Raw genomic sequence first — 27,372 nt, forward strand, 5'->3', positions numbered from 1 at the left:
CCTGTTATCAGTTTGCCATCCATTTCCTATTGCAATATTACTAGCTTACCATTTTTTAATGTAATATAGGCAATTTATTCCTCAGGGGCAACAGACACTTTATTTTTTGATGAAACCATGAAATATAAAGGTGTTTGCTAGCAGCAACATCTTCATTAGTTACAGATTTCTTTAATGTGGAATTTTTAGATGACTTTTACTACTTCAGAAATTGTGCATATTTACTAATAATGGTGGACTGTAGAATTTTGCATATTTACTGATAATGGTGGACTGTAGAAATTTGAGTCATTATGGGTGCATGAATTTTGTTTCATTGTTTATTGGAAAATGTTCTGAATTGGGCAGTTTTGTCATTATTGGTGCATGTGTTTTGTTTCATTGTTTAATAAATTTAAAACGCCCTCTAACAACTGTACTGTTCAAGGAATATAATTTAGTACAATCAGGAAGGTGTATCAAAGAGCACATGTATGTTTCATATGCAAGGGCCTATGATTTGAAAACAGCCCAGAATTAATCTTTATCTGCCACTGGCAAAATGTATTTTCTTTGAATGTGGGTTTCAATGAATGTGAGTTTCAAGGGCAGAGAAGTTTTAATGCTAAGTCTGATTTCATTGTGAGACTGCATTGCTTTATTTAGCAGATGTCTTAGTGTTTTGTGCTGTTTGGCCTTGTTAGTTTTATTGCATGTTGAGAGGTACATGCAAATAAATTGCTTTATAGAATTAGGCATAGCCAAACCTCTCAACTGTCCTCGATTTTGGCTCAAAATGTTGCTCTTCCCCTTAATAATCCCTCCGTAAAATAGCAATTTTGGAAGAAAACATGGAGGGTTTACAATTAAGAAATAACTGTAATAATCAGAGTTATAGATTGCTTTTATTTCAGAAATGCATGTAGATTATTTTGTCAGCTGCTCAAGTTAGCAGTACTAATATTAAAGTGTCCCTTTGACAGGTTCCCAGCTGTATTGTGTGGCTATTTTATATTTTTGCATCACATTTTTGGTACATTTTTTATAAAATTGTGGGTTTCTTTTGGCAAATTAGTGACAAATCATTAAAGACTGAAGTTAGAAAATAATGACAGACATTTGAGTTTCAGATTTCATACCCTTCAGAAAATTCATACTAATGCAAGACCTATTCTATTGTCTTTCTAAGTTTATAACAGCAATATTCAAAAATTGTCCTTATTTTTGGGCCTTTGTCCCACTTCTATGTATGGCTTTCTCCAGATTTCTTGCTCTGAGGTTGAGAAGTATGACACATTTGTCAGGGCCATCACAGTCAGCCAGAAACATTTCAAATTGTGACATACTTGTTGCACCCCGCTCCCCCATGTAGTGACTCTGGATGTGTCCAAGCAAGGCAAGGAGTAGTTATGCAGTGTAAATGTGCAGAGTATCCCCCCATCCATGGTAGACACAAGTACTACAGTGGCTTTTCATCTGTCCTTGATTTTGCAGAATGGACTGGTTTGTCATATTTTTGTACTGTTGATCTATGCTTATTACTCAAAGTGCCTGTTGCTCTGTGTTTAAGTAGCAGTGCTTTAATGACCATTAGGTAAGCTTGTCTGAGATCGTAAGATGCAAGTAAGCTTTAATAAGCATACTGTTAAAGAATTGCCAACATTGAAAGCCTTTCTGTTGCCATGCAGAGAATACCTAACTAGATAATGTATAAGCCTTGGGTATTGAAATGCATATGACAGTGTTTGTAATAAAGGATAGGATTACACTATTTTAAGAAGCTCATTACACTTGTTAGAGACTTCCAGTCATCTCTGCAGGCTTTACCCGTAAACTAAACAGAATGCCAATCATGTGTGGTCCATAACCTGTACAGTAATCCTTTAAGCAATGTATCTTGAGCTTGTTTCTTGTTTGCTTTTCATTTTTTACTTTGATCATGTTTTCCCCATGAAACAAGTAGATAGTTGTCAGGCAGCAGGTCTTTTTTGGATAAGAAACATTTTTACAAGTGGGGGCATCACAGAGATTTCTACTTTCAGTGTGTTGCTTGGTACTTTAATAAAGCTAAATATAAATTATAATTAGAACTGCAGTGCAAGGAGAAGTGGTTTGAGTTGAGTGCTGCTTGTTTTTCTTATACTTGATTTTGACTGGCATTCCAGTAATGTATTTAAAAAGTAATTTATTTTTTCATGCCTCACAACCTTTTTGTTTCCATCTAGATATTAAGTAAGCTGTCATGCCGCCAATGCATTGAAATATTTTTATTCTGCTACACTTCATTTTGTCTTGATTGGACTCTCATAATGACGGCTTGGCACCCAGGGCAGTGTATTTAATCAAAGTTAGTTTTTGTGGTTTTGAGCATAGCTCCTCCCCTTTCTAGTTGGCCACATCCCTTCCAATTGACCCCACCCATTCAGCTGTCTCCTGCAGCCCCCCTTTGATTTGAAGTCACCAGCCGCCACTGTCTACACGCTTGGGTGTGCTGGCCTGCACTACAATTTGAATTGTATTTACTGCTGTTTTAGCTGCTTTTCTGAAACAAAAAAAAATTCTAAGCTTGTTTCCTGCCTTTCCTGTAACTAGCCACGTCCAGATACAGACTTGCTGTATCCAGAACTGTTGCTAAGCTTCTGAGCACCCCAAGCCTTTCTGTGTTGGAGGGAAGCCTTCTAGCTTATCATTGGGAGTAGTAAGCACTAGGTAGCCTATCTACCATGGGAAGAGTGGGTTTTGGCCCTGAAATTGTAGTTCATTGGCTGTTTGCGCAGTTTTCCATCTCTTTCTACTTTCTAGTTAAAAGCCTTTTTTGCGTTTGGTCCTCGCCTTTCCTACAACTCGTGTAATCCAGGTACAGATTTGCTGTATCCAGAACTCTTTGTAAGAATCTGTGCCCTCCAAGGCTTTCCGTGTTGGAGGGAAGCCTTCTACCATTTCAGTGGGAGTGGTAAGCATCAGGTAGCCTATCTACCACAAGAGGAGTGGTCCCTGGCACAGAAATTGTAGCTATTGGCCATTTGGGCAGTTTTTTTCCATCTCTTTCAACTTTCTGGTTTGAAAGCCGCACTTGTGCCTGTTTTCCGCCTTTCCTATAACTAGCCTAGTCCGGTTACAGAGTTGCTATATCCAGGACTGTTAGTAAGCTTCTGAGCCCCCAAGCCTTTCAGTGTTGGAGGAAAGCCTTCTAGCTTATCAGTGGGAGTGGTAAGCACTAGGTAGCCTATCCTCTACAGGAAGAGTGAGTTTTGGCCCAGAAATTGTAGTTTATTTGGCCATTTGGGCAGTTTTCCATCTCTTTCAACTTGCTGGCTTAAAAGCCTACGTTTGTACTTGTTCCCCATTTTTCCTGTAACTAGTCTAGTCCAGGTACAGATTTGCTGTATTCCAGGACTCTTTGTAAGCTTCTGAGCCCCCCAAGCCTTTCTGTGTTAGAGGGAAGCCTTCTAGCTTATCAGTGAGTGGTAAGCATTAGGTAGCCTATCTACCACAAGAGGAGTGGTTCCTGGCCCAGAAATTGTAGCTATTGGCTGTTTGGGCAGTCTTTTTCCATCTCTTTCAATGTTTTGGTTTAAAAGCCGCACTTGCGCTTGTTTCCCACCTTTCCTGTAACTAGCTAGTCCAGATACAGAGTTGCTGTATCCAGGACCGTTGGTAAGCTTCTGAGCCCTGCAAGCCTTTCTGTGTTGGAGGAAAGCCTTCTAGCTTATCAGGGGGAGTGGTAAGCACTACGTAGCCTGTCTACCACGAGAGAAGAGGTTCTTGGCCCAGAAATTGTAGTTTATTGACCATTTGGACAGTTTATCCGTCTCTTTCAACTTTGTGGTTTAAAAGACCACTGCACTTGTTTCCCATCTTTCCTGTAACTAACCTACTGGTAGCACTAGAAAGCCTTAAATGGATACAAGCCCTCTAGCTTAGGAGAGAGACTTTGGAGTGATTAAGTATCAGTTTTCTGTACTTTCTTGCTGTACTTAACTGTTTTCCCGCTAAACGCAGATTTTCCAGCGTTTATTGTGATTTAAAAGCTTGTTTTTTCACATATTGTACTTATTTGACTGCCTGCACTTTTAAAAAGTTGTTTTTTTGTTTAAATAATGTGTTTAACTGTTGTAGGCTACACACTAAAGTGTGGTAGTCTTTTCTGATAGTTTGTAGCCATGTAAAGCTGTTTTAAGTGTATTTTTACTGTTTTTGCCTTATCTTTTCAAAAAAAAAAAAAATCCTTGTTTCCTGCCTTTCTAAGCTAGTATAGTCCAGTTTTCAGGCTAGTGCTGAATTCAGGGCTGTGATACTAGTTACTGAGTTCCCATACCTTACTTGGATAGAAGGAAGTTTCTCTGTTCACCTGTGAGAGAGGGGAGCTTTGAGCAACCTATCTGTCCCTGGAGGAGTGGTTCCAGCCCAGAAGTTAGTAGTTTATTGGCCATTTTGGGCTAATTTCTATCTCTTTCATTTCCCTGCTATAAAAACCACGTTTGCATGGTTTTGCGCACCGGGCAGTGCCAGTTAGCCGCGGTTAAATTATTCCCGGTTACACTAAGTCTCCTCTTCAGTTTTTCCCTTGAAACTAGTCTAACTCTCAACCTAAGCACTCAGAAAGCATCTTACAGCCCAGCACTTGCTCAGACCTAATAGCAAGCACTAATATACCTAACACTGATTGCCCAGCAGGGCAAGGCTCTTTATTCACCCCTCACCAACTAAGTGACTAAGCAGCTCACCCTACTATTCAGGCTTGACCAAAGGGCAACTTCAGGTGCACTCTCCAGTCCAGCTGGTGAATCTGGGTATCCTGAGACAATGTTACAACTGCCTCATGTACACAGACAACCCTCTCCTCCTACCACGAAACACTAACATATGCAAGAGATGCAATTATACAGCCAAACTGGAAGCTAAGCTATCTCCAATCAAGACTGGAACAGACAGTCAAGAGGAGAAGGTTAACACTTGCACCACAACTCCAGCCGCACACAGACCTACTAAAACAGCACTGGCAAAAAATACACATAAATACACAAAATCATACTCGGAGGCTTTAAATAAAAACACGCAAAAGCATCAGAGACCTCCAAAGCAGACACCCAAACAACCTGCACCTCCCATCTCAAACCAGACAACACATAAAACACAAAATCAGCGTGCCGCACAATCACAGCCCTTAAGGCAAAATAACATACCTAACACACTAGTAATAGGTGACTCTATAGTCAGTCACACTGACGTCCCACTCACTAGGCTGGACAAGCAGAAGGTTACTGTTAGCTGGCTGTAGGGAGTCAGAATTTGCCACATAACACAAGCACTCAGGTCACTCCAGAACAAGTACAAATATGACTCTGTCATTGTTCATGTTGGTATGAATGACCTGAGATGTACCTCCCTGGACTACATGAAAAGAGACATGGAAGAGCTCTCTGATCATGTAGCCCAGGCTGGTATGAACCTGACCCTGAGTAGCATCCTGCCCTCACCAAGAATGATACCTCAGTATAAAGAAAAAATGATCACTTTCAACAATTGGCTAAGCTTTTGGTGTCATTCAAAGGGGATCCAGTGTCTGTCAGCCTGGGACAATATGCTCGACAAGCCGCGTTGCTTTGCAAGAGACGGCTTGCACCTGTCACCCCTAGGCTTTCGAATACTGGCCAAGGCTCTTGCTACCCCCATAGTGCCTTTTTTAGGCAAGGCTCAAAAGTCAAACCCACCTCTGTAAACAGCACAATTAAAAAAAAACTGAGGGTTATGCTACTCAATGCCAGGAGTTTAAATTTCAAAATGCATGCGCTCGAAGCACTCCTCAGTATGGAGAACGTTGACATCTGTGCAGTAACTGAAACCTGGTTCAAGGCTCCAGAGAGCACCCCAGCATTACCGGGCTACAACTCATACCACACGTTTCAGACACAGAACACGGACCAAAACACAAAAGGAGGGGGTGTATCCATATTCATCAAGGATACCTACACCTCCAGGTTAGTGGCACAGCATGATACCTCTGAGATCATCCATGTGCAACTAACATCGGGCAAATCTGCAATGCAAACTGTGGCATGCTACAGAAAACCCTCTATGACCCAGGACCACCACTCCACCTTTCTGGAGACACTGGAAAACTTGAAGGTCGTACCGAACACCATGATATTGGGCGATTTCAATTACCCTACCATTCACTGGAAAACTACTTGAGTACAAATTCCCAGGCCCAGCGCTTCCTGGAATTCATCAACTCCAACGCCCTGGATCAGCTGGTAAACTTCACTTCCAGAGGTGAAAACATATTGGACCTGGTCATCACCAACATGGGTGACAGGTATTCCACACTGGAGGTCAACCCGTCACTGGTTAGATCAGACCATAAACTAATCACTCTGGATGTCCACACCCCACCACCACCCCCAACTAAGGAAACCAAAGTAAATAACTTTTTTAAAGCAAACTTCACCTTTCTTAAGACAGAGGTGGTAAGTTTCCAGCCCCCACCCTAAAGGATAACGCTGCCCAAGATGCAGAAACCTTTACAGATGCACTCTATGAGCACCTACAACGATGCATGGATCGTGCCATCCCTAACAAAAGCAAGACTCACTCCTCTAAGAGAAGGAAACTAGTTTGTTGGACCCCTGGAATAAACAGGCTATACAATAGAAGGAGGAAACTAGTTCAGAAAAAAAGCAAATCCCAAGAAGGAAAGACATCCCTGATCAGTATCAGTAAGAAACTGAGGTCCCTCATGAAATCATCCAAGGTAACTTCGAAAAAAAATTAGCCAAGGATTCAAAAGATAACCACAAAGCCTTCTTTAGCTATGTTAAGAATCTCGCAGATATGCACTAAACTAGTGCAAAATAGCACAAAATATACTGAACCAACTGATATTGCCAACATCCTGGCAGATAGATTCAGTGCAAACTTCACCCCCCTCTCACCTCCAAAAGGGCCCACAACAATACCAGAAAAGTGTAGTGTCCCAAAAATCACAGACGCACAGGTGAAAACAGCCCTTTCAAAAGCCAAAAACACAGCATCAGTGGGACCAGAAGGTGTCCCAGGCTGTGTCTTGCACGAACTACAGAACAAACTAACCCCCCACCTAAACACGCTGTTCAACCTCAGCCTGTTCACAGGCTACGTGCCCATAGAATGGCGCACAGCAATGGTTATTCGTCTCCACAAAGGAGGGGCCACAACTGACCCTGGTAACTATCACCTCATAAGCCTGACTAGCCTGGTCTGCATCATCATGGAACTCATTAACAAAGACATTGGGAACCTCCAAACACTTGACCCGACCCAGTTCAGCTTTGTTAAGGGCAGATCATGCCTATTAAACCTGGTTGACTTCTTCCAGATAGTCACCAAGGCCATAGACGAAGGAAAGGAGGTTCACACAGCCTACCTTGACCTCGCCAAGACTTTTGACACCATTCCCCATTCGGGTATTACAGAAAAACTCACCAGCCTGAACATAAACCCCTACATCACGAGATGGGTTGCCAACTGGCTTACAGACAGAACTCACACGATAAGAATAGCAGGCTCCAGGTCCGACTCTAAACCAGTCACAAGTGGTGTCCCACAAGGCTCGGTCCTGGGACCCCTACTGTTTGGCATATACTTCTCAGAAGTACAGGCAAACACAGGAGGACTATGGCTAACCAAGTTCACCGATGACTGCAAACTGGGAGCCATAATTGACTCTCCGGCTGACACGGACATCCTCCAAAAGGGCCTTACTGAGACGGACCCCTGGTGTCAAAGTCATGGCCTCAAGCTAAGTGCCAAAAAATGCATAGTCATCCCGTTTGGGAAAAACAAAACACCCACGAATTATCACATAGGTGGCAGCCCCCTTAATACAGAAGAGGTAATAAGAGCTCTGGGGACCCAGGTAGATAGTAATCTCTCCTTTGACAATCATATTGCCAAAGGAGTTAGGAAATCCTTCTATGTGGCCCATCTAATTACTAAAGGGTTTGCATTTAGAAATAAAGAGGTTATAGTGCCCCTCTACTCATCACTCATTAGACCCATCATAGAGTACAATGCCCCATTTGGGATGTACCTCACAAGACACTTCCAACAGCTGGAAAGACCACAAAAATACCTCACCAAGAGGATTACTGGTCTCAAACATATGTCCGATGCAGCCCGACTGAAAAAAATCCAGCTGTATTCAGTGGCATATCGCTTACTCAGAGATGATCTCTGCTTGACTTACAAAGCCATGTCCAACTCAGAATTGATAGACATGCTCCACCTAAAGAAATCCAAGTCACTGCGAGCCATGCTCTCTAGTGAGCTAAACCTCGCCACAACAATAAATAGAACATGCTGGAGGGATAGATTCCTGTCACAGAGACTCCCCATGCTTTGGAACAAAATTCCAAATTACATCAGGCAGAGACCCTCACTAACACTCTTCAAGAGAAACCTTGACGAGTGGATGGGGAACAGAAAATACACCCCTGGTATCACTTCATTGGCTTTGCTTGACAGAGGATCAGTTAATTAATCAACGGAGCAGCGAAAGCCGACACACTGTGGCTAGGCTTATAAATGCCCTCGGGCAGATAGCCTAGTACCTACCTATGAACCTGTATCTCTTGATTACACCTTATTACAGGTCCATGGCTGCATAGGTAAACCATTGCTACCTGGGGTTTTGCCCACAGACTTCCCAGCATACCTCTTACCATCTAGATTTTTGCCTCATACTTTTGGTCTGTTCCTCATAAAATTTGTGGTTTTCTGTCAAATCACTGAGGACTGAAGACACTAAATAATGACACACAATTGAGTTTCAGATTTCATATCCTTCAGAAAATGCATGCTAACACAAATCCTGTTATTCTAGCAACTTTCTATGTTTTAAGAGCAATATCTAAAATCTGGGCCTATGTTCCCCCATTATTTTAGGCTTTGTCTAAATTTTTTGTGCTACGATGTTGAGAAGTATGCTTCTCAGTGGCATGTCCAGGATTTCATCATTTTCTATTGAAATTACCAACTTGCACTTTATTAATAAGAGTATGTCCAGTCTATAGCACTTCGGCAAGAAATGCATTCAAGGAGTACATCAGTAAAGAAAAAACAGTGCACTGCCATTTTATACAAACATTAACTCTCAATTATAAAACAACTAATTAATTAATATCTAAAACATTAAATACTGTATTTCTATTATACTTAGAAAACAGTTAAATCAAAAGTTTCCATGAACATTCAGTATTTAGTCCACAAGGACTTAAAAGGATTATATTTTAAAATATAAATACTTTCTTTATATAACAAATGTTTATTCTTAAACTCAGAGTTGCCAACACCCCAATTAACTTGTAGGATGCTGGCTTGCAAAGAGTGTGGATTGCTGTTATGAAGCAACTTAAAATGTATGGCAACAGGACTAGTAACTTTTTCCCTTTTTATGTCTCTAATGTGCTTTTGTAATCTTAGTTTAAAACTTCTCTGAGAACATAACATTATATGTTACACAAGTAAAATGTCCTTTAGGACTAAAGGGAACATCATTGATATGACTAAAGAAATTAACAACATTCCATTTGTTAAGCCATTGGATAAGCTATGCAGCATTTTAGGTATACTGGGCACTAGTGGTTGTACTAGATGCTCAGCATGCAAATATGTCGTCATTTTCTTTAGTCATATCAGTCTGATGCAGACAATAGTTAACATTTTGAATCCATACTGTCAGATTCTTCAGAAGGTGAGAAGGTTCAAAAACCCAAACACAAGTGTTCACCTTTCCACAGATGCTGAATAGCTTTAGCGATGTATTTGACTGGAAGCAATCTGGAGCTACACCAGGGATAATCATAATTTACAGTCTTATTGGGGATGAGATTGCAAATGTTTTGTGAGTTCCTCCTCTGTTTCCGGCCTTAAGAGATGTCTGTAAAACTGCATGTGAAACCTTTTTGGCTAGTGAACCAGTTCCTAAAAAGGCTATGAGGAAATACAAGGTGTACTTTAATTTTGCAGCTCTCTGCTTATTTTTCAACTGACCCACCTGCAATTTCTCAAGCTGCCAACTCTAACGAGAGAACCTTGACATCTGTATAAAATTGGCTAATGGTTAGAATTACAGGATATAAAGTTGGTTCAGTCTAGTAATTTAGTCTTTAGAATTTTAAATTATCGGGGTTTACTGTGGAAATTTTATTTTGCAATGTACTTATAGTTTAGATGACTTAGCTGTAACTTTGCCTGCTGAATAGAAGTGTTATATGAATGAGATTGTTTCTGATATGACTCGAGTTTCATAACATGCTTTGAGGAGTGTCTTGAAAGGTGCGGATACAATTTCTAGACGTGCAGCTGCTTCTGTTGTATTAAGAAGGTATGCTTGGTTACATAACCGGAATTTTTGTGAGGATTTAAAAAATGAGATTTTGAATGCTTCGAGTTCTGAATTTGTGTTTTGTCCTGCTGCTACCCAGATTCTGAAGCAATGAGATAACAGAGGTCAGTTGATGCATGGAGTATCTAGAATGTTTCATATTCCCAGGTTATTCCTTAACAAGGTGTCCAACTTCAAAGGGCAGAACATACAAAAATCCCAGCCTAGCAAGAGTCAGGTTACCAAGAAAAATGGCTGGAGGATAATGCTTCCAAGCCAAACAAAAGTCCCCCCCCCCACCCCAAAAAGATCATTCCCCTGCTAAAGAATGACTATGCCAAGACTCAGGCCATTCCTTCCAATCCTCTTGTTCTCTTCCATTTTTCATTCCTCTAGGCATTCACTCATCTTTGAAGCCTAGCCATAAATAGTCTTAGACAAGTGGGTGCCGAGAATAATTCAGTGAGAATGCTCTTGGCAGTGGACAGATAATCCTCCTCCCTTCAGAGAAATCTCCCCACACCAGCAGACCAGACACATCTGTTTTCAACAGTACTCCTTCAGAAGTCGTAAGCAGTGGTCATAGAACCAGTTCCTGTACCACAAAAAGAAAAAGGGTTTAAAACAAGAATCTTTTTGATACCCAAAAAGGAACTGTCATGGAGACCAGTGTTAGATTTGTCATAACTAAATACTTTTCTGAAAGTACCCAAATTCAAAAAAACCTGGAGATGATCTTACTCCTTCTTCTGCACCACTGTTTCACTGTGACTTTACATCTGAAGGATGCTTATCACACTCCAATTGCTCCTAACTTCAATTTGAACCTTCAAAAAGTTCTGTCTCACACCCTCACAAAGAATTGTCTTTCTAGGGGGTATGACAGACAAAAAAGTATGTTCTTGTTATCAGAAGTCAAAGTTCTGGCTTTTCAGAACATTTTCAGGGATTTCTCTCTTTAAGAAGGTTCATCCACAAGAGAGTTTCTCAAAATTCTCATTCTCATGGCATCAGTGATTCTCATGACACCATTGATCAGATTCCACATGAGAAAGATTCAGTGGTACTTAAAAAGTTGTTGAACTTGGACGCCTGCATCCCTTAGAATCCAGGTACCAGTGCAGGATTTTGTGAAACAAGAGTTACAGTGGTGGCTGGATCAGATGTCTCTTAATCCTTTCTTATCCTTCTGCCTTCATACCCCATTTCAGTCACTGTAGACAGACTTTTCAGATTTTGCATGGGGAGCAGTGTACAGGGGTAATTCAAATAGAAGGCAAATGGGGTTCTTTGGATGCTACAAAGCACATAAATATGAAAGAAGTGTTAGCAGTGATTCAGACCTTTAAAGTTCTTTGCCATTTATGATCTCCAGATCCCCTTTTATTGCTTACAAACAACACTATAGTCATGTGGTACTTGAACAAACAAGGTGGTACAAGGTCATACCCTCTTTAGTGATTGGCAGTGATGGTCTACCAGCTAGCCTTGTGACATTCTGTGACATTTCAGAACTCACACATCCCGTCATAGAAAAACATAATGTCAGACACACTGAGCAGATCCTGGACAGACCCTAAGGAGTGTAAACTCAGGCAGAGGTCTGCTTGGATTAGGTCCAGATTTGGGGAACACTTCAAATAGTTCTGTTCACCTCCTTTCAAAACAGACAGTTGGAAACATTCTGATTGAGACATCCTTGCAGCCATGCTTGGAGGACAGAAGCATTCTCTTTCTCTTGGTCAAGAATGTTCTTTTGTGCATTTCCACTCTTTCCAATGATAACCAAGGTACTTTTATTTATTTATTAACCAGGACAGTCCGACTGGGCCAGGAGCCCATTTTCAGCGGAGGCCTGGGGAGAAAAGCTTAAAACAACTGTACAATAAATTCTTTGAATAACACAACAGTAGTTCAGTTTGCAGAATTCTAAAACATTAAATACATTCCTTTTTTACAAAAACTTAAGTAAGTAAGCTTACTTCTGAAGATTTAGAGAAAATCACCAAAGATCGTTGTGGTGATTCCCTTTTGACCCAGCAGAGTTGGTTTCCCTTTTTAATAGATTGTTCAAGAGCAAGTACCACAAGCTTGCCCATAGTGTGGATCTGCTCACACAGTGTCAGGGGTGACTGTTGCACCCCAGCTTAAAGCAATTGCTACCGACAGCCTAGAGGTTTGTCTTTATACCTTTTAGGCACTTGTTCCATGAAGATGTGCAGCAAGTTTTGAAGGAGGCAAAAAAACATGTATCCATAAAATCTTAAGTTTTCAAATGGAAGAGATTTTTAACCAATATCTGAGGGCCCAGTATGATGTCTGTGCCTTTTTTTGAATATTTGTGTGAAATACTCAGTGGTGAAGCCATCTTATCTTGTCTACCCATGGATCCCCCTCTTTCGTCTGTTTTTGTGGTCAAACAATCTATGAAAGGAGTGTTGCAGTTGAGACCTCCCTCAAAAGCAAATTCCTCCTCCTTGGGATCTCAACTTTGCTCTTGAAAAATTGACCTTTTCTCCTTTTGAACCAGCTTTTCAGGCTGATTTGAAGTTCATCACTTGGAAAACTGTTTTGCATATTGCTCTGACATCTGCAAAGCGAGTCTTTGATCTGCAATTTCTCATGGTGGGCCAACCTCATCTGATTTTCCACAAGGAAAAGGTTGGTCTGTGCAGTAATCCTTCCTTCATACCAAATGTTCTCTCTGAAGTTATCCAGATTCAAGCCATCATTTCATAGTTTTCTTTCAGGAACCCCAAAACAAGAGAAACAAGATTCTTCAAACCTTGGATGTACATAGATAGCTTAGGTACTACCATGATAGAACTAAACCCTTCAGAAAAGCTGAACAGCTGTTTTTTTGTCCTATTTTGGGGTTAAGAAGTATCATCTTGTCCCTAAGCAAACAATTGTTCATTGGTTGTCCTGTGCTATTGTTTTTTGTTGCTCCCACCATGGTAAATTTATTCCAGGCAAGGTTAAGGCACATTCCACCAAAGCTTTATCCTGTTCAGTGGCATATTGGAAAGGAGTGGACTCTAAAAGCAGCAACCTGGTCCTCTGCTCATACAATTACAAAACACTGCAAACTGGATTCGTTCTCATGTTCCAGAGGAGGCTTTGTGGTGACTGTTCTCCAGGGGCTCCTTGATCCTTCCTCCCCCTCCCAGGTATGGCAAGCTTTAGGAATCTGCCCATATACCACTAAGGCACTGTTAATGATGTACATAGTATAGATGCACAAGTCCTGCTTACCTGTAACAGCAAATGTACAAATGTTCAAGTTTCACCCCGACTCAGCGGCAACACCTACCCACCATCTCCTTTTGTTTTATTTATATATATATATATATATATATATATATATATATATATATATATATATATATATATTGAAGGTATTCAATATATGTTGCTTGGTTTTGGTTGTTTGTGCTAGTGTTTTATGGATGTAAATTGGTTGGTTTCAGGCAATGCTTGCTTTTGGTCCTTCATTGTTCTTCTTACATGGCAATAAAAACCTGAGCAACTGACTTTCTGTGACTGGGGGTTAGGCTCCACCTGATGGGAGGGCTTAGTCAATCTGTTATCACACAGAGTCAGAGGAGAGGATTCTGAGCGCTGGAAAACTGTCAGGGTTGGGTTTGTGCAAACACAGAACCCATATGCCACTGAGACAGTGTGAAATTTGAGCATCTACTTTTACAGGTAAATAGGTTTTACTCAACTGTTTTGTCCTCACCTTTGAATTGAGGAAGCACCAGTCTAAGAACTTCCTAGGGTGCCATCCAAATGACATAGATGTGGCTCTGCACGCATTATCAAAGATAACAAAAGAGTTAGGTATTCCCTTGGTCTCCCCCTAGTTCATAGGCTAGTACTAAGCCAACTACCTTTGCGGGACATTTTAAGCATAGTCAAAATTCCTGTTTGGTGTTTGGAATCACCTATCCAGTTTAGTGTTTAGATTAACCTTATAACTTCATGGACTATAATTATATTACATCTAGTGCTAATAACTGGGGTCATACCATAGTTATTTTGTAAGGCCCCAACCATGGGTTAAAAACATTTAGAAGATGCCTTAATCATTTAGTAGTAAAGGTAGAGCCCTGGGATAAATTTCATACTTCACTTCTATAGATCCAAGTTCTGTTTGAATTTGGACAGTAATGAGCTTATTTATTTATTTATTTATTTGTTTTTTCATGAATGAGGAGTCTTTTCCGGAGCAGTGGTATCCTCTGCAAGATATACCTTTCACTCCAAACTGTTCTGTTGATGATGCAGAAATTATTTAGATCTGGCAGAGCTCACCTGTTAGCAGTCCACAAGAGATCAAGTAAAGTGACGGGTTTGAGGTGGCCCATGCAGGGCAAATTGTTTAAGCCTAATATCCTGTTTATAAGGTATCTCTGTAGGCATTCCAGCTGCTGTATGTGTCTGGACAGATACATGCCAATGGGGCATTATACTCAACGGTTAGCCTTAAGATGGCTGCATAATGAGGGACAATGACATCCTTGGACCTAGAAGCAATCCTTTTGTTAATGAGCTGCACGATATAGATGGATTTCCTCACCATATGTGTTGATTGAAAGCTAGGCCACTGTCCATCTATGTTCTTAAATTCTGAACAAATGGGCACTGGGCAACTCATAGGAGTACATTATCATTGTGGTAATTCCCCTGGACAGACAACTTCTCTAAGGATACAATAATGTATATTTGGCATGTAGATTTAAACCACGATTCTGGAACTAGTTGTTTGTTTGGGACAAACCCTCTTACAGAATGGCTAAGTCTTTTGGGGATTTGATAATTGCACATAGCTTGTAGTCATCTGTATGTTTAGTAACCTAGAGTATTTTAGTATTGGCTTTAACTTCTGACAAGTAGATACCAAACAGAAGAGGTTCCTTCACCGAGCCCTGGGAAATTTTATTGGTGGCTGGTCTTTAGTTGAGATAGCTTCCCCTGTTTTGATCTCCTGTGTTCTGTTTTTGAGCCATTTGGTGATATGGCAGGTGATATAGGATTTTATCCCTAGTTTGGTAAGCATTTCGGTTATGCCTGAGTAGAGAATAGAGTCAAAAGGCTTGGCCAGTTCAAGGTTGGTGGTATTTACCATTTTACCTTTGTCCATTGCTTCGGTCACTTTTTCAAAAAAAGTCCATCGAGTTTAATAAGCATGATCTGCCTTTGATAAATCCAAACTGAGATGGATCCAGTGTTTTCAGGTTCCCTATGTCCATACTGATTAATTCAATGATAATTCTTTCCATGGCTTTGTATATGAGGCAGGTCAGATAGGACCATAATTGCCTGGGTCTGTGAAAGGTCCTCCCTTATGCAGAGAATAACTTTTGTTTTTCTCCATTCACGTGATGCAAACCCAGTATGGAGGCTATGGTTGAACAGCATTGTTACTGCTGTGGCTAAATTTTGCTTCATGATGTTCAGTATGCATCCATGGATATTGTCTGGACTCTTCGATGCAGTATTTTCTGCTTTTGATAGTGCTTCTAGGATATGGTCTTGTGTGATACCTGGGGGATCATATTCAGGTGTTGTGTGTGGGATAGATGGGGGGGGGGGGGTTGAGTTGAATTTCTAGAGCATAATACTGAGTCTTTGTAAATACAGACTATAGTCATACTTCATCAGGCTACACAATAAAACATTTTTTCTGTGTAACCTGTAACATCATTAGCAACTCTAGTTACATATGCATAGTAAGAATTGCAATACTGGCTACCCTAGGTCAGTTGGAAAACACCTGCAAAGGAAGAAGAACAAAACACCCCTATCTAAAAAGTTCATTTAACCAGTCTAGACTTCTGTTGACCTGCAGTTCACTGGTCACCATTTTGCCTGATGAAACCATTTTGTTCCCAGGTGATATTAATTTAGAAGTTTGATACAGTACCAGTTGAGATTAAACCGCATGAGCAGTCAGGACTGTGGTTACCCAAAATTAAGTGTGGACAGACTGCATATCTCTGTATTACATATAAAGCATTCCCAAGAAGCCCATACCATTGTTGCAGATGACTCGTACAAGTACTCGATATCAGCCCAGAAAATTCCATTTGCTGACCAGGTTATACAGAACACATCATCAGTCTAAACCAATCCCCTCGGACCCTGGAGAGCTTACAGTCAATAATTAGTAAGCCTCAGACATAATTTCAATGTACATAATATAAGCAGTGCACTGCATTTATACCATTCAAAAATAAGTAGTCCAACAGTTTGATGAAATACACTCTCCAGTTCAATCCGTGTTCTTAGGCATAACACTTGAAGTGCCTTTATCAGCTCTGCTTTGCTACAAGTTGAACAGCCTTTTACAGTTCCCTCTTATGGTTCTTGAAACTGAAACGGTAGGAAAAAGGGATCTGATTCTTCTATTCTGGAATCTAAATACAAGTAAAAACAGGGATCTGAGTATTCTGTAGTTGTATATTTAATAACACTCTGGGTGTCTAACTGTTATCACTTTTAACTCAGTTTCTGTTGCATTGCCTTGAATAAACGTTAATGCATTTTTTTATATTCTTTCTGTTATATTTGCTCGTCACATCTTTGTGTAAATGACCATTTTAAAATTAAAAGAGCCCCTTAAAAGAAGGCGCATGGCATATTACACATTCAGGTAAAATATAAATAGAGGAAAGATATGAGGTTATCATTAGCAAAAAGGTCTGAGTTACAACAACTTCAACAGGGAAACATCTAGTGAAATATAAATACTTTAAAAGTAGGAAGCTTTTATTTTCTGGCAAAAAGGATCTAGCTAATAAATAACTTCAACAGGGTGTCAGAAACCATTTACAAAACATAAAAGAGGTAAAATGGGCATAGTCAGTGGCTGAACTTTGGGAGCAAACCACCCATTGAGACAAAAATTGTTATGCAGATTGGTTTTGGCCACTAGACATCTTTAGAGACAGAATGGATCTGGAAATTACAAGTATGCTAGCTGAACAGTAAAACATTATATGATATAATGATTAGGCATAACATTTAGAGTGATGAAAAAAGATCTAAGAAATAATTAAAAACATGAATCAGACTTAATCCAAAGTAAAGACAGCTTTTGAAAGAACAGAATATTAAACAAAGGGGGATCCCCTTAAGGTGTCTGGTGGATATGATGAAGCAACCTTTGTCAAGGCATTACCCAAATGTTTTTTAAATGTTTTTTTTAAGTTGTAATATTTTTTAATTCTGTTATTTTAGCCCTAGTTATCTTTTGTTGTGTCTTAGTCTTGTATAGTAGAGGGAACAGTAATCCTTGGTTTGATCTGTAATAGTTTTAAACCCACCATGTAAATGCGTCTGTTACAGTCTGCAAAGATAAGGATCAGAAAGGACTCAAACCATCAGTCCACCCTTGTTTCTATTCAAGTAAGTTGTATTTCAAACCACCAATCAGGAAACAAAATCTAAACACCCCCCCCTCCCCAAAAATCTCTTATAACATGGGGAAATCCTATGTAAGACCAATTAGTAGTTGCAACGTCATCCATCAGAGAAAAAATAATTAAATAAGATTTTTTTAAAACTAAATATCCACACCTCCTTAAAGGAAGGTTGCTTCAAAACCAGTGGTAGAGATGTCTATCCAGTTTTAGGAATTCATGGTTCTTGAAACTATGGGAGTCTTCTGACTCAGATATCTCAGAAATTGTGTCATATTTCCATTGGCCCGATTTAAACAGTCCAATGATGTTTTAGACTCATTTGTTGGTTCTTCCGCAGCTATAGTCAAGGAGCCATCCTCTCAGCTGATGTAGCATATGTTTCAAAAAACAAACTGTTTCTTGCAAGTCACTCAACATTTTAAATTTTCTGGGTAAATGTACCCTGAATGTGGCCGGATTTAACATTCAGAACTTCGTCTTCCTCATTCTGCACTTTTGCATAGGTACCAAAAACTATGCCCGTTTGTACTGAGTCTGAATGCCATTGTCATTCTCAGAAAAACAAATTTATTTTGCTCAAATTTTACCAGGTCTCCTTAAGAAGACAAATATCTACTCCTTCAGTTTGTGTTTCATAACAAACCAAGACATGCCGTAGTTGTCAAGTAGGAATCACTAGATATGGCAAGAAATGTTGGTGTGCTTGATGAGTTTTGATTTAACTTAAATGCAACACTGTGCAGTTTGCCCACTTCTCCTCCACTTCTCCTCCACGTGTACCATAGAGTAATTACTTTTTCTTTATCAGGTATTCCGATAATATGAAGATCATTTTTCTTTGGGTCCTGTCTTCAGAATTAATTTATCTCTCCTTTACCCATTCAGATTCACCAAACTGATGCACCCACACTGCTTTTTAAGCACCTTATCTTCCTGTTGCATTAATTCAGTGGCATCAGCATGTGAACTCAGCACCTCAACCATTTTGATATTCCTTTCTTTTGCCACTGCAGTGTAATTGTCTGATTTGTTACTGACCTTGTGTGTTGATAAGACAACTTGTTCCCAAGGTATGTTCTCAGATACTGCATTCTTAACTTCTTCCAGTAAGCTATAATGCACAGCTACTGCTGTGTCATCACTGGCCACGTGATCAGTAAGCTAATCCAGTGACATGATATTTCAGGGAACTATCAGCCCGCATCTACAACTTTTTTCAGTTTTCGCCATTTATGTGATAGCTGTACTGTTACAATGTCTGTCAGAGAACATTCATACGCTTCCAGCTCATTTTGTGAAATATATTGTCATCACAGCAGGACAGCTAAACGGATATACTATCATGTGTCATTTGGCAGACACACAAACAAATACAGATAGACTTGCTGACATGACTACACAAGAGAGCTTTCTGCATCTACAGGCATGATCAGTGTGTGAACATTTTGTGCTATAAATTGTAAAATTGGATAGCTATTTCTGTAGAGAGATGAGTATGAAACAAGCAACTCAGATGCTTTGTATGTACATGCTGGTACCTGTAAGATATTATATACGAGTCAGTAGCAGTTTCTGTCCACGCATGCAATAGTCTGCCCAGCCCCAGTCAGCTGGACTTGTGTTTAGGTTTACAGAACTCATAAGTTTCATAATTTGCTGGGTTTGGTATTCAGTCACATGAAGGTTCAGACAATAAAACAACCCATTTTGCTTTTGCTGATACTAGAATACATTTTTATTACTGTGCTGGTTGTTGTAAAATTGGAGTAGATTATCCTTCTTATACACACTTTATCTTTATTTCGTCTGTGAAGCTTCTTTTGTGATTTTCCCAAAAATGTAAACAATGTGCACTCATGAAAATAGCAAAGTACATATAGTTACTAATCAGTGGTGTCATAACAGCAAGTATAGTGCAAAGCACTGATTTCTAAACTGAGTGATATTAGAAGACAAGCTGAAGTAGAATCCAGCCATCTAGTACTCTAATCCACCCTAATGCAGTATAGAGCATATTTTTTAAATCACTGATCAGAATAAAAAGACTAGGCCAGGAAAGGTGACTAAAAACTGAGTGGGCTTCAGATCTCAAATAATGTAATTCTAAAACAAAGCTAATGAATATTACTGAGATATGTCAGAAAACTTATGTTTCTCTCCCGCTTAACCTGCTGTTGTGATTGAATGAATGGGCTTGTTTATATGCAAGTGTTTATTTCACTACTGCAGAAAGTGGCAGTAAACATGTCCTTACATAGTGTATTGTGCAATGCTACAGTTTACTATGTGCAACTTAGTTTGTTGTCATTGTACAGCTGTACTAAGAAAATGTAGCCACAACAACTAGGGCACATTTTATGTGAAAGAAGGCATTCAAAACTGTGAAATGCTGTAAGCAGAATATAATGTATAATGAGCACTAATTCATCAGAGGTTTCTTAAACACCTGTGGAATGTCATACCTCTGTCAGCCTGAAACACATATTGCATTCCAGAGCATTTTCTGAAAAATAAACTTAAAAAGTGAAAAATAAAAAAATGCAAGTACTTTGTGAACAACAAACTCAATTAAGACCGTACAAATAGCAATGTTATCAGTAAGAAGTTTTCTTTAGAGTGATAATAGTCAGTGCATTCATAGTTTTTCCACAAATGTTTGCACACAAACCCAAAATTATATTTTTGCTACACTTTCTCAAATAATTGTCATATCTTAGAAACTGTGCAACTTAAAAATGTGTTGTTAGAACATTTTTGTTAACCAGACATATCTTTCACATGGCAACAAGAAATTCCTGTTTGGTGCATACTTACTGAGATATTTACAGAAATATGAAACATATGCTTAATTCCATAAAAAGCAATATCAATAACACTGAATATCTGTCAAGATGTGGAACTTACAGTGCAACTGTCTAAATTAGTTTTCTTTAACAACATCTACGGTTTCACCTGATGTCATGCAACAGTTTGCAAGTCACTTGTTTTTGAAGTATTGAGTGCATGTGGAACTATTGTTTATTTTCATAATTACTAAAAATAACTAGTAATATCTCAGGAATATTGGGATATAAATGGACCATTACTGACGACGAAGTTTCCTGAATTCCAGCGTGGCATATCATACCGTATCTCTGAATAACATGTAGACCTTGGGATTATGAAAATTTATGAATAACTGACAAACTGTGATTCATTTCTGTGCATCATAGACTAACAATATTAGCATCATTTTGTTAATACCTCCTTGCCCTTTCTAATACTGCATATTATTAGTTGGTAAATCTCATAGTAAATGAAGTCAGACCCAGTCACCATAAGGTGCTATGAGTGTGAACTGGAAGTATAAAGAAAGGTGCTGTAGGCGTGAATGAGCAACGTTCCACAGATTTATGTGCTAGAATCTACATCCTGTCTATAAATAATGACTGTGTTGTCTTTCTATTTTCACATATATGAGAAATGTAAAGTGAAATACACGATAAACTGCAGATACTGGAAAGAATTTATTCTCTATCTGAAATAACTGTATTTTAAACTTTTGCACCACAGATTGGAAATTTTACAGCTTTTTGTTTTATTGGCATATTGGCATCTGAATGTGGCGTAGTACACAGTCTGTACATTTTATAAATACAATGAATCATAGAAGCGTTGTTAAACAATGCTTATGATTGTAACCAACATCAGAAACATACAAGAAAAAAGCTCCAACTCTTACCCAGCCGGTTTGTTTTCATTTAGCAGCTTGGGCACCTGTTAGAGCAGGTGTATGGAGGAATGACAAGGAGTAATAGACCGGTGAGGACAGAGCCACTCTTGTAGTCTGAATGGGGACTAGGGCTCAGAATGGCAGGCAGGCTAGGCTTAAAGTGGGTTTGGGGGAATACTGCAGCTTTGGGAGATGGGTAGAGTCACTCCTAGTCCATGCACAATTGCTGGTATTAGTCTAAAAAGGAAGCACCAGTACATGGTAAGTAAGACCACAACTGTTGACAAGTCATGCTATCACCTTCTTCCAGGGGAGTTCTGAATTTTTTGGCCTACTTATGTTCCCGACTTCTTCTCCATGTCACATGGTACACTCAGGAACTGAGACCCAAGCTGCTAACTGAACCCAGGGGCTGTAGTCTGGACTTTATCCCTCTATGGCACTACCGCTACACATATACGGTTATTTTCATTTAATTATGTCACAGATCAGTATTTCATTGGTTTCTTCATTTCTGCTGTAGACATCAGAGAAGTTTTCCTTTCATACGGATGGTTTAGATTAAAGTGTGCATTCTTAGAGATTACACTTTGCTAATGTCAAAACCAAAAATATTTGTGCTAGTGATTGGACTGTCTATAGAGCAATGAAATTCACTAACTGTAACTTCTCCATTTGCCATACTAATAACAATATCAGACCAATGTAACTCGCTCCTCCAAGCTTATAGCTAAATACCATGCTGTTTCATTTTGATAATTTATCCAAAAATGCCATTGCCAGTTGTATGCAGTTGAATAATGTGTTCAATAATTTTGTTAACATGTCCAGTACTAATCAAACAATGTATTTGCTTTTGTTTTATTTGAAACCCAGGATGACATTGGAGCGTATAAGTTACAAAACAGATTCCTTAATTCTGAACTGTACCAAGTGACCAAGTTATGGAGAAGCACTGCAGAACAGGAAAGAAATCTGATAATGAAGGTAAATGCCCAGAAGTGAGAGACAAGTGCTTTCTCTTGCTATAGTGCTTACTCTGCTGTTGCATTTTGTTATGGAAATTAACATTTCTCATTTCCTAATGTTTTCTTTTCAATGTCCTCACATTTAAGTTTAAGGAGCTCTTCTGAAAAGTGGTTAGGAGATAAAAGATGCTTGTTAACTGAAATTGAAGGTTAACCCCATAGAGTACCAGTAATACAACAGTTTTTCCAGTGCTGCTTTTTCATCTGTACTTTGGAGTTCATTTCTTCAATGCCTGTTTTCACTTCTGCTGTAGCTGTGATCTGTAGTGCTGAACAGTGTGGTACACTTGCACCTGCCTAATTAAATGTGTAGGAATTTTGCACATCACTTTCACACAGAAGGGCAAGGTGGTAAGATCTTTTCTCACTCAGCAGGGTGACCGTTTCCCACCTCTCTAGATTTCACAGTATCCCAGTTAAGTAAGTCTGGGTATAGGGTAGTGATGAGCAAACAGGAAACAGTTTGTGGAAGGCAGTGGTATTCAGAAAGAGTGCCTGTCTTATTTATTGTGTAGGACTAGACTGATGAAAAAAGGCCCACACCATCTTGGGCTGCACTCTTATTACCAAACGTAGTTTTCATTTATGGTAAGTAGTCTTGTGTGGTGTCAGTGGCATTGCCCTCCTGCTCCACAGACGTATTTACCACTTATCATCCATATCCTGCCAAGTGGAAAGCTAAGCACTCATCCGTGCATTATGCCTCTTTCATAACTTGCTCCCTACTTCATAGGCAGAAACCTTTCCTTGTTTAACAGTGAGCCTGCATCTATGGTGCTGTAAAAATAACTTGTGCCAAGTGATAAAGTCTCTTCCATCTAGTGTAGCATAGAAAATAATGTTGGCCAGTTGTTTAGGTGCACTAGGTTATACAAAGTTAGAATCAGTTGCTACATTTAGGTTCCAGACCATGTAATACTTAACTCTGTGAAAGGATGCAGGGTACTAACCAAGTCTCCTTATGCATTTATTAATTAGAAGGTAAAGATTCAGTATAAAATAGCAAATGTCAAGATAAACTCCCTATAAATTCCCACAGAACTGACCCAAACAATTTTTGCTTTGGCAAGGATCATAAAAAGAATATTAAAAAATTAAGTCACAATAATATGCATCTATTACTTATGTACATGTAGCTAAGAAACATTTCAAACATTGCTTACTATCCAAGAAAAAGCAACATTAAGTTCACTAGCCCCATCTGATAAATAAACGATTGTGTATTAAACTATTAAATATGCATTAACCGTAATTGTAACTAAAAAACAGATGTGTATGTTACAGTGATTTATTTTCATAAAAATAAATGTTACTGCATTCAGATATTCCAACATAAAAGTTTAACAATAAATAAGGGTATGCTTAAATGAAAAATAGTTACTTTTACCAACTGTTATCCAGAAAATATCATACGTTTACAAAGTTGTTATAAAATATAAGTTTTAAACCTAAAAAAAAACTTAATCAGGGTTGCAGTATGTTAACTGAATTAAGAGAAACATTGTATAAATATAGATTACAGAGCCATTCAGGAGGCTATAAATTAGCTGTGTGGAGATGGTGTAGCTCTTTTCCGTGAACTCCAAAACCTGTTGGAATACAACCACCATCACTCTTACAAAACAAAACATGATAGTGGCTGCCGTTGTTCTGTTGCATGTGTACAATGCAGTAGGCTCAAATCTATGTTGCTGCTGCTGATGATGATAGACCTTGGCCAAGGAGAAGGGTGTTCAGACCCATTTACCATATCATGGTCTTCACAATATTGAAATAGTATAGCGATAAACAATTGATAGGGAAACACTACAGGAACGCTGCAGCCTCTGCCGCCCCCTGCCTTAGACCAAGGGGAAATGGAGGAGAACCTACACCAGTGGAAACTAAGGTATGTGTAGCAGTATTGGCTACTGGGATGATATAGTGGGGGTGTCACAGGCCTGCACCCCTAGAATATTGTACCAGTGTCTTAATGCTGTGCTAGAACATGCAAGGGACTATATCTGTTTTCCATGCACACCAAAGGAGAGAGCAAGAAGAATGGAGGAATTGTATGCTGCATCACACTTCCTTGAAGTTTTGTAGGCTGTAAACTGCACTCACATAGAAATAAAAGCCCCACCTGATAATCAGGGAAGGACATACATCAGCAGGAAGGGGTTCTACTCATTCAACTGCCAGGTTGTCTGTAAGGCCTGAGGGATCATCCTCAATGCATGTGCAAGCAGTCCAGATTGTTGGCATGACTCACACATCTGGCACACACCACAGCTTTACATAAGGTTTGCTAGGGGTGATGTTCCACAATGCTATCTACTGGATGATACAGGTTATGAATTGCAACTGTGACTCATGACACCCATCAGAAATGCACACCCCGCACAAAAGAAGGATACAATGATGCCCACACTCAAACTAGAAACATCCTGGAGTGTGTGGAATGCTGAACTCCCAGTTCTACTGGCTAGATACATCAGGGGGTGCCCTGCAGTATGACCCATGCACCTGTGCAGAAGTTCTTAGTTTGTGCCAGGTTCCACAGTATCATCTTGTGGAAACAGTAGGGGGCAGGACTACACATTCTTTGACAACAGGCACCTTCAGTATATACAGACGAAGATTCTGAGGGAAAACCTCCAGCTGCAGAGGTGACCAGCAGATGTGGGCATGCACAGTATACCCTTGCCGTGGCTAAGAGGCAAAGGATAGCACACACACCACTTAAGACTCAAAGGTTAGCACACACACTCAGCAGCTAAGAGGCAAGTGATAGTATACACATTCACCAACAAATGAATGCACATAACAACCTAAGCATGTACAAATATTAAAAGAGAGATGACATCTGATATCCACCAACTTTACTTAACCATGTAATGTCTGTGTATGTTTAGCATCAAACAGAGACAGCCCCAAAGCACATGACTTGTAACTGCAGTAATGCCAAGGTAAGTGTGGAACATGTATTATACAAACAAGTGTATAAGAAAATAAACTATGCACATACTGATAGTCATAAATGTACTCAATCAGGACCTGTGTGAAGTGTCCTTCAGCGAACAGGAATGATAATCTACAATATAAAAAACAAGCAATCTCCGTGGTATCCCCGAAGTCTCAAAACAACCCACTAAAGTGTAGTGGGTCCAAAAACAAAACAGTGTAAAAAACTACTCTGTGTGGAAGATTTTCAGTCCATATATTTCTAGTTAATTACTATAGATTAATCAGATCAGACAATAGTAGTAGAAGTAGTGAACATAAACTCGTCTTAAGTCAAAACAAATCAAAAAGTAATAATAGAAAATATATAATTGTACAGCATTACTAAGTATTTGAAAGTAATCCAAGCAAGGCAGGCAGTCTGTTTCCAGTCGAAAGTCCTTTATTAAGTAATAAACTTAATAACTTAATAAAAGATTTTCAACTGGAAACAGGCTGCCTGCCTTGCTTGGATTACTTTTGAATACTTAGTAATGCTGTACAATTATATATTTTCTATTATTACTTTTTGTTTTGTTTTGTTTGACTTAAGACGAGTTTACGTTCGCTACTTCTCCTACTATTGTCTGATCTGATTAATAATCTACAATATACTGGTATGCATTGTACGCAATAACTAGCATCAAGCCGATCACTTACCCACTGTACACAAAATCAGCAGAACAATTATATCAGCAATTTCACAAGTATAGCAGTAAGCTGGAATGCAGACTCACTGATTTGAATGCATGACTAAAAATACTAACTAAAAAAAGTCTTCCAAAATAAGTGTTTAGAAGAACATCCAAAATCCTGTTGTGTAATGAATGTGCATTTAATCAACATGGTGAGAAGGACTCTCTTAGCTGTCCACTCTGTGCATCAGACATATTAGCAACCATAAGTCAAATCCAAATGAATATAGGACATGGCACAGTCATCATCATTTGCACAGTTTTTTTTTTTTTTTTTTTTTTTGGGGGGGGGGGGGGCAGTAGGCCAAGACTGGCACCAAAGTAGTGAGTGTGTGTGAGAGTAAGAAATGCAGAACATTCAGTAAAAGAGAAAGTATCTCAGGGACACTAACAGGGGATGTATCACAATCAGTATTAAGGTTTTCTTAGCTTGTGTGTGTGTGGGCTGGTATGGGCGGCTTTTGTAAAATGGGTGTGTGTCTGCATGAACACAATCAGGCTCTATGGACACGTGCATGCTGGCCCTATCCCAGCAGACATTCCATCATAGACACTGTCTGATCCATTGTATCACTCATCCTATCCAGTGAGTCGCGCACACAGTTGAGATAGTCATGCACGTCAGAATACACCATGTTTTAGGACTTGTACAGTCTCTTCTGCTGCCCTAGTGGAACTTGCCAGTGTTTCCATGATAGCCCTATACATACATCTGGTGGCATGTAATGACACAACAGTATCAGGAAGAGGATAGATAGTAGGCCTCCTTCGAGCAGCTGTAGCAACCCTCCTGTGTGGTGCTATGTCCTCATGATGGCTATAGGCTGACTCCACCAGCTCTGCAGCTGGAGTAAAAACAGTACCCTCATATACCGTGTCACCTGCAACTTGTCCTATATCTGAGGCCTCAGTGGAATAGGTATGTATAGGCATGCTGAAGTGTCTGAAATAAGGCCAGTGGATATATGAACCACAAGTTTAGTGTCAGACTGAGCCTCTGCACCCTCTGACTGTGCCTCTTTATCACCACCATCATCATCGTCAGTGGCTACCAATACTGTGACATCAGGTGGTATGAGTTTTACACTGCCACTGTCAGGATCACCTGTGATAATCAGTAAACACAAGAAGGAGAGAAATAGTGAGTGGAAATGATACAAACCTGGTTCTGTACTGTCAT

General features: G+C 39.5%; 1 protein-coding gene across 3 annotated transcripts in view; it reads left to right on the top strand.

Moving 5' to 3' along the window:
• Positions 1-27,372, top strand: part of TBC1D2 (TBC1 domain family member 2) — a 1,250,316-nt gene that overhangs the window by 764,178 nt on the left and 458,766 nt on the right. For all 3 annotated transcript variants that reach the window (XM_044060977.1, XM_044060978.1, XM_044060979.1), the window contains one exon: positions 22,364-22,474. In XM_044060977.1, coding sequence (XP_043916912.1) covers positions 22,364-22,474 — 111 coding nt within the window. The remainder of the gene's footprint in view (positions 1-22,363; positions 22,475-27,372) is intronic.

This window comes from Protopterus annectens, chromosome 2.part0, assembly GCF_019279795.1.
Source record: "Protopterus annectens isolate FY-2018-M chromosome 2.part0, PAN1.0, whole genome shotgun sequence".
In the NCBI taxonomy this organism is placed as follows: Eukaryota; Metazoa; Chordata; order Ceratodontiformes; family Protopteridae; genus Protopterus; species Protopterus annectens.